We start from the raw sequence: 18,998 nt of genomic DNA on the forward strand, positions 1-18,998 counted from the left end.
TTAGTGAAGAGGGGTCAATTCATCAAGTGTATGTTCTCAGATCCACATCTTTATCTCTTCAATACTGGTTCTTATGCTTATTTTCATGCACTATTCAGTGTTTTACTGTCATTGACCTCTGTCTCCTCCCATTCACTTTTTCCCTTGCTTTTTTGTAGGGTTGACAGTGACCAGGCCAACTGACTATCTTTTACCACTCTCTCAGAGTGTTATCTCCCTGTTATCTATATACTACAGATAGATGGCTGCATAGTAACAGTAACTGTTTAGTCCAAACAGTTGCTCAGTTTATTCTTAAAACATTGACACATGTTCCATAGTGAATTCCTGCCTGCTAAAGGGCATGGAAGGCTAAAATACATTTTGAAATACCTTTTTTCAGGTATCCACACTTCTAAACTGCATTACTTTTCAGTAGACCCATACCCATACTGAGCAAGCGAGGCATCAAAGCCAGAAAGAATCTTGGATTAAATTTACAACTAGTATCTCTTCTACCACCAGTTCCAAAACCATGTGGGACAAGATTCAGAAGGTTCAGTGGATTGTATACTTCCCATACTCTTTTGATCTTGCCTTCTGACGACCAGAAAGTTACTGATGCCCAGAGCATTGCTAATACTCCTGGCTAAGGCTTTTCTTGTGCATCTAGCACTTCTGTTTCATCTCCTGTCTTCTTGGCAAAGCAGTTGCTTATTTTGGATTAATTTTCTATATGACTATAATTGCCCATTTACACTCGTGGAACTCCAACTTGATCTTCATCAGTTTGGCAGTATATATCAGTTTGACCTGATGATGTTTACTACAAGATACTGCTTTATCTCTCTCCTGGTATTGTTCTGGTTGTTTTTAACCAGATTTGGCATGAAAATGTTTTTCCTGATGCTTGGCACAGAGCTATTGTCTTTCTTGGGAAGAATCCCAAGATACTTTCTAACTATTGTCCAGTTTCTTAGAGCTGTCTCTGTAAGGTGTTAAGAGAGGATGGTTAATGCTCTTCTCCTCTCACCCACCCAGTGTATGTTCTGATCACAGCGCTTCACTGTAGACCACCTAATTCAACTTGAAACATCAATCAGGGAAGCATTTTTCAAGTAACGACATGGGAATATAGCATATGGGTTGTATGTCCATTTACCTACTTTTATCCAAAACTTTTTAATGGACCAGGAGTTCCAAGTCTGTGTGGGTTTGAAGCTTTCCTGTTCTTTTTCACTGGAATTTGGAAGTCCTGCAGGACTGTCTTGAGTGTCACTCTTTTCAATGTGAAGATTAATGGAATCACTGCACAACTTCCTCCTACTTTTGTAAATAGGCTCTATGATGACAACATATACATCTTGTCGTTTGTTGAGCGTGAGATTTATCGAGCAGCAGCTTCATACTGTCCTTAATTGTTTGTTGAAGTGAACTACTGGAGATTTTTTTTTTTTTGCAAAACTATTTGTATGCACTTTTGTCACCACCATGGTATTCACCCTAATCCTGAACTCTGTATTGTTGATACTGTTCTTCCCATGATCCCTGATACAGAATTCTTGGAGCTTATCTTTGACAATAAGTGGACTTCTCCTCAGATCAAGCAGCTATGTTTCAAATGTAGAAGAGCACTGAACATTCTCCACATCCTCTTTTCCACTTCTAGAGGAGTAGATTGATATTCTATGCTCAAGATCTATCATGCCCTCATTCAGTCTAAACTGGACTTGAGGTTTCTGGGCTATGGTTCTGCCAGGACCTCAGTCTTGAAGATGTTGGACCCTGTTCACCATCTGGGGGCTCAGCTCTGCATGGGGACTTTCTGCATTTCTCCAGTCCATAATTTGTGTACTGAGTCCAATGAACTTCCTCTTCATCTTTATCACTTGAAACTTTCTTTATAAAAAAAACAAAAAACGGAAGTCCTAACCACAGCATCCCACCTGTGGTTGTCTTCCTTCCTCAGTGGGCTGTACTCTTTCAGAATAGATGGTCTGCCATTCTTCATTTTGGTATTTGAGTCCAGGCACAGCTGGCTGAATTGGATCTGTCACTGGATGTTGTTACTATGTCCATTGGTCAGCCCATCCCACCATGGCTTATTACCATCCCCACCTGTGATCTATCTTTGAGTCATCTGAGAAATGCAGATACTTCCAATTAGAAACACAGTCTTCTGTTTGCCAAATATCTTTTGAACCATTCTTCTATTCCTATTTATACTGATGGTTCTAAATTAGGTGACTCTATGGGCTTCTGCCATGGTTGTTGTGGCTCAGTGGTTCCTAAGAGGATTGCCTCTACATTTTTTGTGTTCATTGCTGAATTGTATGTCATTTCTCTACCCTGGATCATGTAGATACTATGCAGTACACCAGTTGTATTATTTACACTGACATTCTTAACTCTCTGTGGGCCCTGGAATTCTTTAACATTAGTTCTTATCAATATTCTAAATTGAAGGGCATATTTTTTTTTATCTTCTATTTCTTTCCAATTTGTCTGGATACCTGGCTATGTCAGTATTTGAAGGAATGAGCTCATTGACCTTGTAGCTAAGTCCATGTGCTCTGGTGCTGTCACTGTCATATCTGTTCCACATATAGCTTGCATCCTGTATTCATGGTTTGGCTACATGCCAATTGACAGTCAACTTGGAATAAGCAAAGTGATAACAAGCTTTTCCAAATCAAACCTTCTGAGGCTCTTTGACAATTTGTTTCCATAAGGATCTGAAGGAGGAAGTTGTTCTGGCTAGGCTACACGTGAGTCACGGTTTATTAACTCATTGGTTTCTATTATCTGGGAGTGATGCAGCAGTGTGTGGCCTTTGTGATACTCAAGTCACAACAGCTCAAATGTTACTGTCATGCCGTCATTATAACTGAATGACATTACCATTTTATTCATTTTATTTCCACGAATTGACCCTTGACACTGGACAGTGTCATTGACAATAGTGACACTATCCACCTTACTTGTTTTAAAATTTTGAATGGCCATTGGCCTTTTTAATTCTATTTTAAGTTTCTACCTGCTTTCTGAACTGTGTGTATTTTTAACTTGATTCATTTTTAAATATAGCCTGGTTACTTTGCACTAATAAATGCCAAACAACAAACTAACCAGTCACACCTGTAAGTATAAAATACTATAATTTTCTCCAGTAAAATAAAAACATAAAAAGGACCTTACATCAAAAAAGTATATAGGGATGTATTAATAACAAAAGAGAGAAATAACAGTAATTTTAGTGGGATAATTATCATCAAGTTGTGACGGTAATCAAACAAGGATTTTATGATTAGATATTCTACAAAACATACAATGTTTTCAAAATTCAGAATTTATAATATAAATTAACCATCTTCACACTTCTACGGTTTGAGGGTATAAGTTATCTTAATTATGTTTAAAAGTTATATATAGCTTACCTACAAGTATATCGCCTTTTGTAATGTATATTGCTATGATAATTAATGTTCAAAATTTCTGTATTTAAATAAAATTTATATGTCCTGCTGAAATATTTTTTCAGTATTAAAATGAAATATAAAGTACTGAAGGCTTTTAATGTTTTAAAAGAGATACTTATACTTCAACCATAAGGATTTTTATATTATTTCAAATACGTTAATTATAATTTTGAGTAATTTGTAGCAAATGCACAGATTACCTACAGGTATGAGCATCTATACATGAGAATGACAACATGGTTAATTGAATTTAAATACATCAGTCCATTTAAGATCTGCAGAAAGTAATGTTGAAACTAAGTTGTTTTTTTTTAAACCTACTCATATTGAAGCTGTTTTATTTTACTTTCAAATGCATTTACCTGTGTTATAAATAACTGTAATTATTGAAATTTTCTCTTGAGCTTTAGTTGACTATAATGTTATTACTTATCTTTATTGTTGTTTTTTTCTGTATGTTTATCATTAATAATGATGATGAATAAACTAAGTGGCAACGATCTTGTCAGATGATTAGTAATATTAATGTTCATTTTTCAGTAATATGTACAATAAACTGAGTTGTTAGCATTTGGTGTGCATTAATTAAGTATATGGACTGCTCCCAAATACGGCCTGGCATGGCCGAGCGCGTAAGGCGTGCAACTCGTAATCCGAGGGTCTCGGGTTCACGCCCACGTCCCGCTAAACGTGCTCGCCCACCCAGCCGTGGGGGTGTATAATATGACAGTCAATCCCACTATTCATTGGTAAAAGAGTAGCCCAAGAGTTGGCGGTGGGTGGTGATGACTAGCTGCCTTCCCTCTAGTCTTACACTGCTAAATTAGGGACGGCTAGCACAGATAGCCCTCGAGTAGCTTTGTGCGAAATTCCAAAACAAACAAGCTCCCAAATACATATCTGCACACACACATGCTTATGCAATATAAAATTTATTATTGAAATTTTGAGAATTACAATTTAACCTTAGCTCTTTCAGGTTTACTTTGCTACATGTTTGTTTTTCACTGTCTTGTAAGAAGTAAATATAACTCTTGATTTTGATGTTTTTACCATATTATCTGTTGTTTAAGGCCCAAGTCTTGAGTATTCTCAGCCATAAAAATGTCATCAAGTTTTATGGAGCAGTGACACAACCTCCAAACTTCTGTATAGTCACAGGTGAGTATAGCATGCCAAATAGTGATTTGTAATATGTCTTGTAACTTGTTTCTGTTTTCTTTTTTTAACTGTAAATTTGTGGATATCAAAGAAGAGTAGATGTTTCTTTATAATAAATTTTCAACTCTGTTTGGGAAAAGTTTAAACAGATCATTACAAACTTCTGCATCAAAGGAGTGTGTTCTTTAAATTTTCTTTTGTAGTTTAGGATATCAGTAATATATTAAAATTAATATGACATATAACATACACATATATGAAGCATATTAAATTATCAGTCTGACTTTTTTAATAATAGTTTGTTTTATTGTTCTAAGTAAAATTCAACTGATTCATGGAAAGTGTTAGATAGTATCTTGCAGTGTTGTTAACCTCATTTATCATATTAATTTCTAATTATATGTTGTTTTTTTAGAGTATGCCGAAAATGCTTCACTTTATGCATTCCTCCAAGAGCAAGATCACAATTCCATGCTTAGTTTTGACCGCATAATTAACTGGAGTATTGACATAGCTTCAGGTGAGAACACCTTCCATGTCAACACACAACTTTTTCAAAGATTAACACAATCAGTGCATTGTGACATAAAATAAAACTGTGTTTTATAAAAACACTTATTTGTCACACATAAATTTCCATCCTGTCATTATTATTATATAAAAGCTAAATATAGGCAGTGCTTGATAAAAAATTTTGATTAAATTGTAATTAACAATTTGGATGTTCATCTTTTTCTTTTCTAAAATACAAGCCTTAATCCACATGTGGAAAAGTTTGTTCCTATGAAATACGTGTAAAGAATAAAAAGATTGTGAAATGTCAGTATCAAATAAATATTGTAAACATATTAAATTAATTTTATTTACTTACACTTGTGTGGATAATTACTGTGCAAAGTAAAATCACAAAAAATAATTATGAATGTGTTTGAATATTTCTTCCAAAAACATTACACATATCTAGTTTATACATTAGAAATTTTCAAGAATGAACTTTAATTGTTGTTATACTTGCTCAGATAGAGCAAAACTGGTGTGGTACTTTATTTTGAGTATACAACACTGCCTCAATACAATGCTAATCTTGGAAACCATGTGCACCCAAGAGTAATTAGGTGGGGGAGTGTTATAATAAACTAATTGTGTTAAGAAGGCACTTACACTGACCAAGTACAGATTCAACAGACTACTAAAGCAATCAGTTAAATAAGATTTTTTTTTCTTTACACAGGGAAATAGATATAAAAAGAACATTTATAAAATAAAAACAATCATTATTTTCATTGACTGATTAAAATTGCACCAAAAGTGAGCAGACTTAAAGCTACTCTATACTTGCTGCATTGTATAACATGACATAACTGTTTCCTTCTGATGCTGAACAGTATTTTGGTTTCATCTGTCAATAATTCTTGGAACATTGTTTCCCCTCCACAAAGTCAAACTATTTTATTTTTAATGATGTCACTTATGTCCAGATAAAGCTAAAAACAGCTAATAGTTTTTTTATGCTACCATAAATACCAAGTGGCTATAAAATTGCCATTGTGACTTTAAGATGGTCATTTACAAATGTTATATAAATGACAGTTTCTTGCTATTTTGACAGTTGAGTCACCTTTCCAAATTTTTTTTCTACCTTAATTTGCAATGTCCTAATATTAAATGTGAATTTCAACTGGATATTCACATCTCTTGGTTTGAAATTGGTCTTCCTGCTTTATTTTGTGACAGAGTGCAATGACAGGGAGTTAAACCACAGATTATACCAAATTCTTATTAAATTTTTGGGAGCCAAGACAATACAATATTATGTCTTATAGCAAAAGTGTAATGTGGGTTCTAGAGGTTGTGTTAATGAAATATGAAAACTGTAAGATAAAAAAACTTTTTTTTACTTAAAATGAACATCATCTTACACTCAAACTGTTTTAAGAAGTTGAGTACATATAAGAACTATAGATAAATAAAATTTTCGTTAGAACAATGGAATTATAATAATATCATTCTTTCTGTGCAAAATACTTATAAACTGTTACGATAACAAAATGTTACGAGATTTTGTGAGGAATGTTCAGTTACTGAATGCTTTTTGCATAAATACTCTTCCCCAGCTGAGCTGATGGAAACTGCATCAGCCCGTGGTGAAAGGGTTAACGGTTACTTTACTCTTTTGTTTAAAGCACAGACTCTTCAATTTTTAACATAATGATGTGTTTACTATCAAAGAAACATAGTTGTCTATTGGCTTCTTACTGAATAAATTTGTAGTACTAGGTTTAGACATCTGGTTGCTGATTGATTAAAGGTCTTATGCTTCGTGATATATTAGTGTGTGTAAAAATACAGCAAAAATAGTCTTTAATGCTCTTTATTATATTTTAATGTTGTATGTCTGTAAGATCCTAGTATAGATAACTGATGCCTTAATTGCAGGATAACTACAATACATGCTTGAACCCTTTTGCAATGGATTTAGTATAATATACACAAGTTCTTATACACATTTGTACATTAAGTATTTACCCTATAACATTTAATACAGTATGTGTATCTTCACAAAATTTGGCAGACTTTTAGTGAACATTATAAGTTTTTTTTATACACAAAAAATTAGATTTTTTAATGAAATATTTTTAATAAATATTTGTTTGTGAAAATATTGGGTCTGTTTGGTTAATAGTTCTAGTGCAAAGTTATTTCATGTTATGATTATTATTTTATTTTTTTTCAAAATTTTTTATTATTTGTGTAGTCTCTAAAATCTCCTAAATGCATTTCAAATGTTTGTTTTCGGTCAGTTAACAAACCCCACATAAAGTATAGAAAATAAAATATAAAGACTTACTGAAAACAAACATTTGAAATACATTTTATATGTATATATAATTACATAATGTTATCAGACTTACACTACTTGGACCACATATTTGTATTTTGTGACCTTTTTATTCATGCGTAGATAACACTACACAACTTGCATTGACAAGGTGCATATGCACTTATATTACCATATCCAATGATACAAGTGATTTGGTCTTGGCTGTTTTAGTGGACTAGTATGTTGTATTTTGCAGTAATATTTAAGATATTATACATGTATATGTATTTAAATTATTAGTATTTAGAAAGTAGTAATGAAACTTAATTTTCCTTAAAATATATAACAATAAATAAAGAAGTGAAGCAAACAATTATCTCTTCTAGTTACGACCACTGAATTCAGTTGCTGCTGGGCATAAGTTGCGAAGTTTTTTAAAATTTTACACGTGGAGGATATCAAACAAAATTTCTTTTTTAGGTTTTATACATATACAGTTGAATAACCAGAAAATCTTAAATAACTATATTTGATACTATATAATTCCACTGTAATTTATTAAGCTTAATAACTAAGTTGTGTTTAAGTCTAAAAAGTATGAAACTTCAAGCAGACTAAAGACACAACCTACTTTCATCAAATCTTGGTTGAAAAGAATGTGGTAGTCTTTTCACAGATTAAAATGGCTCAGAAAACCACTAGGAGACATTTGAGCTGTCAGTTGGTTTTTCACATGCCATATTTTATAGTAAAAGTATATGAGGAACCATTTCTAAAAATTGAGAAAGATGAGAAGGGCCACTGTGTGATTCAGTACATAAGCCCTATCTTAGCAAAGTAAAAAGACATGAGGTTCTTATTTTATATTCTAGCTTGTTAGTATTAGTAATTTGAGTTCTTAGTTTGTATGAAACTAGACTTAGTATTTTGACATCAGAAACATCTAAAATTAAGCAATGCTGCATTTGACATACCACGTGTCTCACTGAAATCTATATTTAGGTATGTTCTTTTAATATTTACTTTTAAATTAAGAAATTAACTCACATATAATATTAAAGTTTGAATTATAATCCATAATTTGATTCTAAACTTATTGAATATATTCATCAAATTGTAGTTCAATAAAATTTTGAATGCAAGTCAACAAATGCAATGACAAGCCTTTTTATGTGGTAGGTACATTGCATGTAATCTAAATTTATTTTGAATTTCAGATACATACAAATCAAATGCTTATAAGTTTCTTAAATTTGAAATTTCAGGAATGAACTACTTACATGAAGAAGCACCTGTTAAAGTCATACATCGTGACCTCAAATCTAAAAATGGTAAATTCTTTAGTTGTTAATCTACTAAACACAACATATTAAATATTTAATTTAGTTTATGTATATGATTGACTGTATTTTCCACAGTAGGTTTATGATAGTATCCTGGGATTTTTTTTAATTGATTAGTAAATATAAAAAATAAATATTTGATGCTAGCATGTTACTAGAAAAAAGTAATGATGTTGTTTTGGCTGTTACCTGTTAAAAATAGTTATGCAGTTACTGAAGAAAACATTACTTATTTTTGAAGGTAGTGAGTAACAATTAATTAATCATAATTTTTGCAGAGAAATATCTGTATTCTCTATATAAAACGTGTTGTGTGTACATCATGTATTATATATATGTATACAGAACTGAACTAAAAACATTGAACTCAAGATGAAAAATGCATTGCACGTTAGGAGGTTTTAGGAGGATAGCAATTAAAGTAACTACTTTTATTTTTCTTTAATATTTAAAGTAAGGGCAACATATGGCTTATCATACAGTACAAGATAATGGAATAAAATGACCAAAATAACTATATAACTTCTGAATGTAATAACTGCAGTGTTAAAATTATTTTGGGAGGTAAATATCAACATTAAGTTTCATGAAAGCAGCTTTTTTGAAGCTTGCATTAGACATTCCTCTTCTTTTTGCCCTCAGCTCTTCTTTTATGAGCGAAAAACTCTCATCTGTGGCATTTGATAGAATAGCTGTATTTATTAAAATAAAAACTGACTTTAAAACTGCAACTGGAAATGTGTTGTTGTAAACAGCCTTTATGTGAGATTTATCTTAAAGTACCAAATACTTGAGCACTTTTGTGTCCTGTACTTTTTAACCCCTTTGTTTGCAGACATCTGAAATAATTGTTTTCATATTCTGTTTCTATTGTGCTCTCTTGGTTAGTCAATTCTGTATTGTGTTGTATGTTCTCTTATCTTTGTGATTATTTTTTGTCAAGCATGTTCCATCTGATTTACTTCAAGCTTGGAGAAAAACATGCTGAAAATATTGAAATATCATCATTGAACACATTGCCGAATCAAGTTTCTATACTTTGAATTAATACTTCAGTGAGGGGTTTACAAATTTGCAATAATTTATTGTTCAAATAGTCCAATTTTGCTAGACAAACACACGAGGTAAAAATCAATAATTTTATAAATGCTTTGTTTTTACACTGCAACATGTCAAGTCCTCTTTCAAGTGGAAGGAGAGAGTCACTTTTGGTTGAAGCTTTTCTGGAGTGTGATAGAGATAGATTCAGTCCAGTGATGTTTCTTTGGGGGGCTGTGAGGTTGCACTTGCAGGAAATCCTGGACATTATGAAGAGAATTTAGATTCACTTTTTCTAGCACCACCTTTTCCCTCTCAGCTTCTCATGAGGCTAATTTGGATCAGCCTCTCCAGCTCCTTTTCTTTTGATGGTACATTGAGTGTATGCTGTATTGGGTCTTTATTTAGTTCCTTTTGAGCCTTCACCTTTCTTGATGGCAGAAAGGTCTTTAGGTAAATACTTAATTTTTCCTTCATTTTCTGATACTGCAATTCATGCAGATAGGTTTTATTACACAGTTATATGAAGGGACACCTATGCTTTGCTATATTTGTCAAAACAACATGCTTTCTCCTACCACTGCCAGGTGAAAGTGAATTTTGGCTCTCATAAACTAAACCCACTTCTCAAAACGAGTTCCATAACAGAGACCATGGTCAAATTGGATAATTACAATATTTTAAGGTTCATCTTACCCTAACTGGTGTTGAGATATTCATCATCCCTACACTGTTTTTAGGTAGCATTTAAGTGGACTGATGATTAGTTGTCATCTATATTTATCCTTGTCTCCTGGCTGGTATCTTGTTGGGATTTTTGGATAAGGAAGAGTTGTTGGAAGACATTTATCTACCATCAACCTTTTGCCTCCTTCCATGAGTTACGTGAAGCCCTTTTCACCAACCCTTGATTTTTGCAGGCATTCCAGAATATTTAGACTTGAGAGTGCTCATCAGCATCCACCCCTGTCACAATTGGTTTCTCAGTTTTCCTTAACTCCTACAGAGGAACATATTTCTGCTCTTATTTGAGTGTCCCAACATCAACCCTCTTGGTCCATGGGTACACAGAATAGATTCCACCTGCATCCATGAGGTTCCTACATCATCTTACACCCATTCATTCCAGAGCTCAAGCTTCATGCATGGAGATTATTCATAAGGCACTCACACTGCTTTGGGGTTTAATTTCTAAGGTTGCCATTAGCCTGTCTCAATTTCTGCATTGTTCCACAATGGACATTTATGAATAAAAATAATACACTTATGAACAATGGTGTATTGCAAAGAGTTGAACCTACTTTATCCAGATATACCAACCTTAGCTTTGTTTTCCCATGGCTCTTTGCAAAGGTATTGCATCTTCTAACAATAGTCCTCTATCAGGCAGCCTTATCAGCTACCTTTATAGACTCGAAGAGATAGTAATTCAAATTCTTTGAGTCCTCAGTGCTATCTGGCCTCCTCAAGTTGTTTCAGGTCTTTCATCCTGCTCTTTCTCAATATCTGTTTGAACATTTAGCCTCATTTACCATGTATTACTTTTTCATTAAAGTTAATTTTTTGTTGCTACAAGCCTCCAGACATTGCCAGCTGTTTGTACTCTGCTTTTACAGGACAATTTATCATTTTGTCTACGTCCTTCTATTTGCAGATAGGTCCTTTTTACCTCAGATGCTAACAACCAGGGCAGTGTATAATTGTGGGTTTTTTTCAAGGAGACTTTGAATTACATCGCATCTGATTCGCCACATTTCAGTATCCTTACAGTCCACTTAAATTGATTGCTGAAGGATATTGTGTGGACTAGTACATAGATCTCTTCCAGTACTGTTATCTCACATTTCTTGCATGATCTGGCAGTATCTTTTTTGAAAGTTACTGACAACCATCTGTATCTATCTACAAGATTATACAGAGGGGTGAGAATTTTTCTTGCTAATCTCATTTTTATTTTCCAGGGTGCCTTACCTTCTTTTTCATAAGATCCCACTCTGCAGTGAGTATTACTCAGTCAGGTGTGCTTTTGTCAAACCAAATCCACAATACCAACCACTATCACAGTATACTTTACTTAGATTGCAACAGGCTCTATAGAAATGAGGTATTCCATAATGCCACCCAAAGGCAGACTGGGGTGATATTACTGTGCTCTACTGGACTACTACTTATAGACTATCATGAGTGAACCATAAAGGGATTCTGCCTGTCCCTGCCAGTCATTGGATTAAATCAACTGGGGTCTGTTTGCTTTTAAAAATTTAGGGAACTTTGTTCACCTATTGCACTGTTGCATTGTTCCTCAGGAATAATCAGCACCTCCATATTCTACTAGTGGAGTTAGGGAGTCCTTAGAACTCCTGGTTTTAAGTCACTGGGGTTGTGGACAGAGGTTATTCTTCCAGAGTTTTTATTGACTTTTCTTCACTCTTGGAGAAGAGGATGAAGTTAGGGACACTCCTACCCAAGACACTGGATTTTTTTTTCTCAGTTGTCAGTAGGAGCACTGCCAGCCTACACAAGAGCTTATTTGTAATACCAGTTCAGATTTGATGCTCTGCTATCATTTTTGTTGAGCATTGCCATTTTTTTTATCTATATTGATTCAGTACATTGTTTGTGGAAGAGGGTCCTTTGTCTCCCCTTAATTCTGAATGCATAGTGTTCCCATCTTGGATCCTTGATTAAGCACTATTTGTTCTATGTCCCCTCCTCCTATAAGTGGAATTTTCCATGCCCACATGACTGTGGAGTGAGGATGAGTGTTCGTAATTCCAGACTGGATGAGTTCCATTTCCTTGTGTTGAGTATGGTATACAGAATCCTGTCATTCCAAGTTTGGAGTGTTGCCTTATTGTTGAGGAGAGCATTTGCCCACTTTGGTGCTGGCTTGTCTTCTTCTTGTACCTCCAGTGGTTTGGAATGCATCTCTCTGTAGTTACAGGGTGGGATCCACTGACACACATATATATTGCAGTCCAAATACCATACCATGAATGTGGGATTTAAGGCCCATGACTCTCTAATTCCAACCCTAAGTAGTGGAACCTCGACTATTTGATTGGGGCCTGGCCAATGGTTATAATAGATCACATCAAATTTCACCTGCAGTGCATGGTTTAGGTTCTAGGTGAAGAGCATACTTGTTGTGGATGTAGTGTGTTATCCCACTGATTTTCTACTAGCATGACCATGGTCTCTGGAGATGTATTCTCTTTGGATAAGTCACTCACCAGATCTCTCACTTTATCAATGTAGGATTCTAACTGTAGTGTGAGAAGAGGTATGTATTGGAAGTTAATATCATCTTAAATGAAAAATGTATTTCCAGTAATGCTTATCTCTCTTCACATTCTCCCACCCTTCCTTCCCACTAAAAGCCACTGTTGGAGACTGTGGATTGGGTCAGCCTAAAAAAAATGACAATATTATCTAAAGGAGATCCTTGTATACATCATCAAGATAGGAGGTGCACTGATATAGGTGGAAAAACATGAGATGGATATTGCCAAGGACAGTTAAGTGGGGAATAAAAGACTAGAGAAAGCAAGAAAAAAACAGACCAATACCTAGATGGACAAAGGTAAACAAAACAGTAGCACTCAAGTAATAGTTGTAGTATGGGAAGAGATAAGTATTATTGGAAATACATTTTCAATTTAAGAAAATGTTAACTTATTATTAATTTACCTGTTTTTGCAACTCCAGCAGTCATAGTGACAATCTTGACTACTGCTGATAGTTGAGAAGGCTAATTTTTTCACCGTAAACTTTGTTTATTTGACTCATTTTCATTGAGAAATGACTTTTTTTCTTTCTTTTGGCTGTAGTGTTGTGATTAAATCTCTGCAGAACATGGGCTCAACAACTATAAATGGCAAAAACTGAAACCAATATTATCCCATTCAACTTTTGTCAAGACACTCAAGAGCTCAGCCCAAACATCATAAACTGTTTTTTTTCTTGATGGTTAATTGCAAGCTTTTTAGGCATGTTTTTTATTACCTTCATTTGCCCTCGTTGTTTGTTTATTTTGTGTTGCACCTTGTTTAACAGTAGACTGAAATCCCTTAGCAATGAAGAAATGTTTTGTGGACATGTTTTATTATAAGTTCCTTGCAGGTTTACTTTTCAAACTGAACATTTTCTTTAAATGAAAATGAAGCAACCATTCATGTGGTAAGTTGTTACCACTGCTTCTTCCAATGCATTTAAAGTATTTTTGTAGATATAGCCATGGATTACATGTAGCTTTGCTCAAACTGCTTCCACTTTTTTTATGACGTAGTGCTGCACATAACCTCACACTCTGATAACATACAGACAGCTGACAGAAAATATACACTAAAGGCATCCTTTATTAGTGTGATGGCCCTTACTACAAATCTATGACTTTGAAACTCAACTAAAACCTACTTTAACAGGATAAAACATGTTTCAGCAGGAATACATGTGCAATACTTCATTCCTCTGCTGTTGTTCCAATATTACTTATAGGTAAAAGGTATTTTTCTTTTAATGATTATATATATAGGTTTCTTAATTATTGTTATTACTTGATAGGAGATAGTTTTAGCTACTAATAATTTTCAGTAATAACATTACTAAATTTGAAAAGTAGTGTTGTGGACATTGCTAACAAAAAAAAAGCAACATCGTAATGTCACTACTAATAATGATGCTACTGCCCAACAGTGGATGCCAGTTTGTTAAATACTTAGGTATTCCTGTGTCAGCATGTTCTTTATTTAGTGTGAGTGTTTGTCATTTGTAGCATAGAATATTAGATGAAGTGCATGGTTTTAAAAGTCAAAAATTATATTTATTAGGATAGAAATATATGTATTTGTTTCTTGTGTGTTTTTTGTTTACTTCAGTAATTAATAATGTTAAAAATATTCTCAAAAATCACTGTCTAGTTTCAATAAAGGAATGAGTAAAAATGCAGAACAAGTAAAATGTTAATTTATCAGCATAAATATTTTTACAGTGTAGGAAAGAGTTAAGTTATATTGCCTAGATATTTTTTGTCTGCAGAAAATTAAAAGCAATGTATTTACACAATGAAAAAGTTTTGCTACTTTTTTTTTCAGTCGTGATTTCAGCCAATTTTGTAGCAAAGGTAAGGATGTTTACTTTAACAATACCTATATTTATACCACAATGTATAGTCTAATATGTATTAATAAATCTTTTATCTTATAAATGAGGTGTAAGGTTAAAACACATACTAATGACACTTATGGAGTAATCACTGTGTGTTATATGAATGTATTTGAACAATCAAAAGGAAAGTGGATTTTTTTTCTACACAGAAATTAATGTGTATGACAGTATAATGTTTCAGACACCTGAATGCATATTTTCAGGATATGTTGATTACAAGTTGATTTTTAACAATAAAATCTGTCTTATGACTGCACTGCCCTAACAAGCACTTCCATATTAGACTTTTAATTTAAAAGAAATTTTGCAAGATTTCATACTTTTGTCAACTTTAGTTGTTTGGTATGTACTCTGAACATGTTTTTCTTATATGGTGTATATTGTATAAGTATGAATGTAATGTGGCTGTAGCTTCAGTAGATTTTTTTGTACAATTTTTAGGTAATATGTTGCCCATGAGTTTAATTTAAAAGTACATCTTTATTTTGATACAACACAAAAAATTCATATGAAAGTGTTTTCAAAACAAATTTTCACTGAATGAGCTATTTATATTATTTGCTTTTCAAATAACTATGTATATGTACATTCTGTTGTATATGTACACACATATACAGATTTCAAACATTACAAATTGTTCAACTTCAGTGAATTACTTTGGGCATTAGAATTTCTAAAAGGACACTAAATATTATCACTTGGAAAAGTCAGCTTGTAAAATTGTGAGGCCAGGTGAAGCTAAACTCAGAATTAATTTGTTTGTCATGGACCAGAATTGTTGATAAAATAATCATTTCTAGATCAAATATAAGAATCAGTATTGCCTGTAAGTTTGTAAAACTTGTGTATATAAACCATAATTAACAAGTACTGCTGATAACTGTTCTTATAAATTGTATTGTTTTTATGTTTATATATTAAAATATATTTGTGTTAAAAAGGAAAACTGTGTGTATGAATCTTGTTTGCAAATACCATAAATTTGATACGTGTTAATCCTTTTGGTGCGGTTGGCGACTGCAGTCGACTTGAAGGCTCGGTGCGGCAGTCAACCTTCCTTTATTCCTGTTATTCTTATGTATTGAATTTAACATGTATAGTATTGGGTACAACCACTGAATATTTCAGGGACTTTTGTTGAGTTATTACCAAAATATCATGCTTTTAGTACTGATACCATAATTAGTTGAAGTATCAAACATATATATTCAGCGCCATGCCAAACATTAAAAGTTGTTATTCAGCACCGAAAGGGTTAAAGTTAATTAATTAATTCTAAAATCAAATTCAAATTCCCACTTATTTAAAATAGTAATACATTAGCATACATAATTTAATCAATTAGACCCATCTGAAATAAACTATAATACATAACAGTTCTTAATGCTACTCGATTTTATTTATCAAAAATATTAACTGTTAACATAAGTGCTTTATTATTTTTAGTAGAATAATTTCTTAAATAATTGTATATTGAAGAAACAATTTTGTATATTTCAATTATATGATTTTTGTAAATAAACTTTTTGTTGCCATTATATTGGTTGCAAGTCTGTGGCTATGTTTGTTTCTCTTTGTCATTTAGACATGTAACATATTTCATTGTCTGGTTTCTGTACTATAAAAGTAATGGTTAGTAGTTTTAATTACAAAGCTACAAGTGCTAGTTTTCTACTACCATAATAGTTAAATAATTTGTTAAAGAAATCAGCATTGCATCTCTAAGATGCTAAGTCTTGCCTGTCAACAAGGCCATTGTAGTAACATAATTCAACAAATCTTTAAAAGCTAATACTTTCACTGTTAGTGAAATTTTGTATCAAATATACCCTTGTGTTTTTTTATTATTTTTAAGAATTTTTTTTCATTTTGCTTTTAAAGTCAGTTCAACACAATGATCATCATTGTCTTTTTCATATTGTTAAAAGTTAACTTAGTTTTTCTTTTGTGACAATCAAACTGTTGTACTTTAACCCTTACCAAAGCTTTGATACTCTGTAAATCACTTGAAAAAGTATACTAATAGTGGTCTGTAGTAATAGATATATTTGCAGCAGGTTTTGTTTTACTTGAAACATATGTTTATGAACAAATCTGACAGCTATTTAACAGGTAGAAGCAGTCAAAAATAATTCAGATAATTATTAATGTGTATCACAGAGTTGATGTAGACGAATATAAAATATATGCAAGTTTAACTCGTATGTTTTGCAGAGAAACTGCAAAGCTACCTGTCAAGTTACAATTATAAAACATATTTTTTGCATAAGGAGCTATAGATATCACAGTTAAATTACAACTCTAATACATGCTTTGTAGAGAAACTGCAGATCTAGCAGTCAACTGGGGTAGGTTTGGGACTACATTACTAGATGGATTTAACATGCAATTGGACTATTTGTGGCTGATACGTTACTACAGTCATATTATGAGTGTTACCTTCATCAAGAGTTACAACCAGAAAATGGCAAAATGAGAATTATGCAGTATATCAACTGAGAGAGAAACAGTTATCTCAACAAAAAAAAGGAACTGGTAAATCATTAAGAATTAAATTTTTATTATTGTACAGTACATAGTAACAGAAATCATGATAGGTTAGAAAGCACTGTTATTGTGAATGATGTGTAATGTATTATTATTCAGGTATTTAAATTCTAATTGTTATTTGAAAAAAACTATTATATACTACATGCCAGTGTTATTCTTACTAGTATGTATTCAGTCTGTTAATTAATATGAAGTATTTTTGATTTATTAATCAATATTAAAATGCTGACAGATATGTTCATTCATTTTTTTCTTTAATTTTTAGGTTGGGGATTCTATATAAATCTGCAACATAAACAACATCTACGAAACTAGTATTCAAAATGGATTTCTCTCCACCTGTATACAAAAACTTCATGCAGACATGAGAAGTAAATTACCCTGATTCCTGCATGACAGACTAATTTCATATTTATCACAGTTTGAAAGGATTTCAATGACAAATATAAATACTTGTACACTCTGAGGTTAGTGTTATGTGGTTACTGCTACAAAATATAGAGTTTAATATTTTATTCTGGTATTAATAAATAAATTTGATATTTACAATATATGACTTTATTTCTGATATTTTCCAATTTCACAATTCAAAAACATATTAACTAATAAATTATCAGTAATATCAATTTTTGGAATTTCAGATTCTATGTAGCATGCTGTGTGCATTTGATGGATAATTTCCATTTGTGACATGAGAAGAAACGATGAAATTTATGATGTACCATGTGGATATATCACTAGATGCTTTTGCTGTTTTACAAGTGTTCTATTGTGAGTATGACATGGGACAAGACCAATATGCTCATTGTGAACGTGCTGGAGTAGTGCTGTATGCACTCACCAGTTATATAGCAGGAGGAATGTGCTAACTGAACTTACATATATACAGGTAATAATTAATTAAAATATGTAAGAAGTTACTTAATACACTGCATAAAATAGTAGATAGATGTGACATGAAACATATATATTTGACATCAGAGGGATCAGTTTCAAATAAATTTCTCCTTTGAAATAGCTCACTATAATGTTTGTGTTATCACAAATTTCAATTTCCATTCAGTTTAATTTTTTTACATGATACTTTCAAAGGTACGTCAGACTCTTCAATGTACAGAGTCACACATGAGTTCACTTATGAAATGTAGCCAGTTAAAGGCTATCAAAAAAGAGGCAGTTCAGTTACAGGTATGATCCAATACCTGTTAGCATGTGTAATGCACAAAATATATGGAGCAAGCTTAGAAATAATTTCATAAATTCTCAGATTAATGAATGTGGTGTGAAATTTCCTATATTGTACTGTAACTAATTTGTATTGCAAAATAAATTTGTTTTTTGTACCTTGAATTATACAGTATCATTATATTAACTATTTAGTTTTAAGAGATCACCTAAAAGGGTTATTTTTATTTTGTTTTAGTTTAAGATACACACAAATTTCATCATATGAAAAATATA

At 32.5% G+C, this 18,998-nt stretch overlaps 1 protein-coding gene across 3 annotated transcripts in view; it reads left to right on the forward strand.

The window, feature by feature from the left end:
- LOC143252965 (mitogen-activated protein kinase kinase kinase 20-like) overlaps positions 1–18,998 on the forward strand; it is a 149,768-nt gene that overhangs the window by 26,576 nt on the left and 104,194 nt on the right. For all 3 annotated transcript variants that reach the window (XR_013029274.1, XM_076505918.1, XM_076505919.1), the window contains 4 exons: positions 4,532–4,619; positions 5,035–5,139; positions 8,706–8,771; positions 14,915–14,943. Coding sequence is in view for 2 of the 3 variants with exons in the window: in XM_076505918.1 (XP_076362033.1) it covers positions 4,532–4,619; positions 5,035–5,139; positions 8,706–8,771; positions 14,915–14,943 (288 nt within the window). In the remaining variant the exon portion in view is untranslated. The remainder of the gene's footprint in view (positions 1–4,531; positions 4,620–5,034; positions 5,140–8,705; positions 8,772–14,914; positions 14,944–18,998) is intronic.

The sequence above is a fragment of the Tachypleus tridentatus genome, chromosome 6 (genome assembly GCF_004210375.1).
Source record: "Tachypleus tridentatus isolate NWPU-2018 chromosome 6, ASM421037v1, whole genome shotgun sequence".
NCBI lineage: Eukaryota > Metazoa > Arthropoda > Merostomata > Xiphosura > Limulidae > Tachypleus > Tachypleus tridentatus.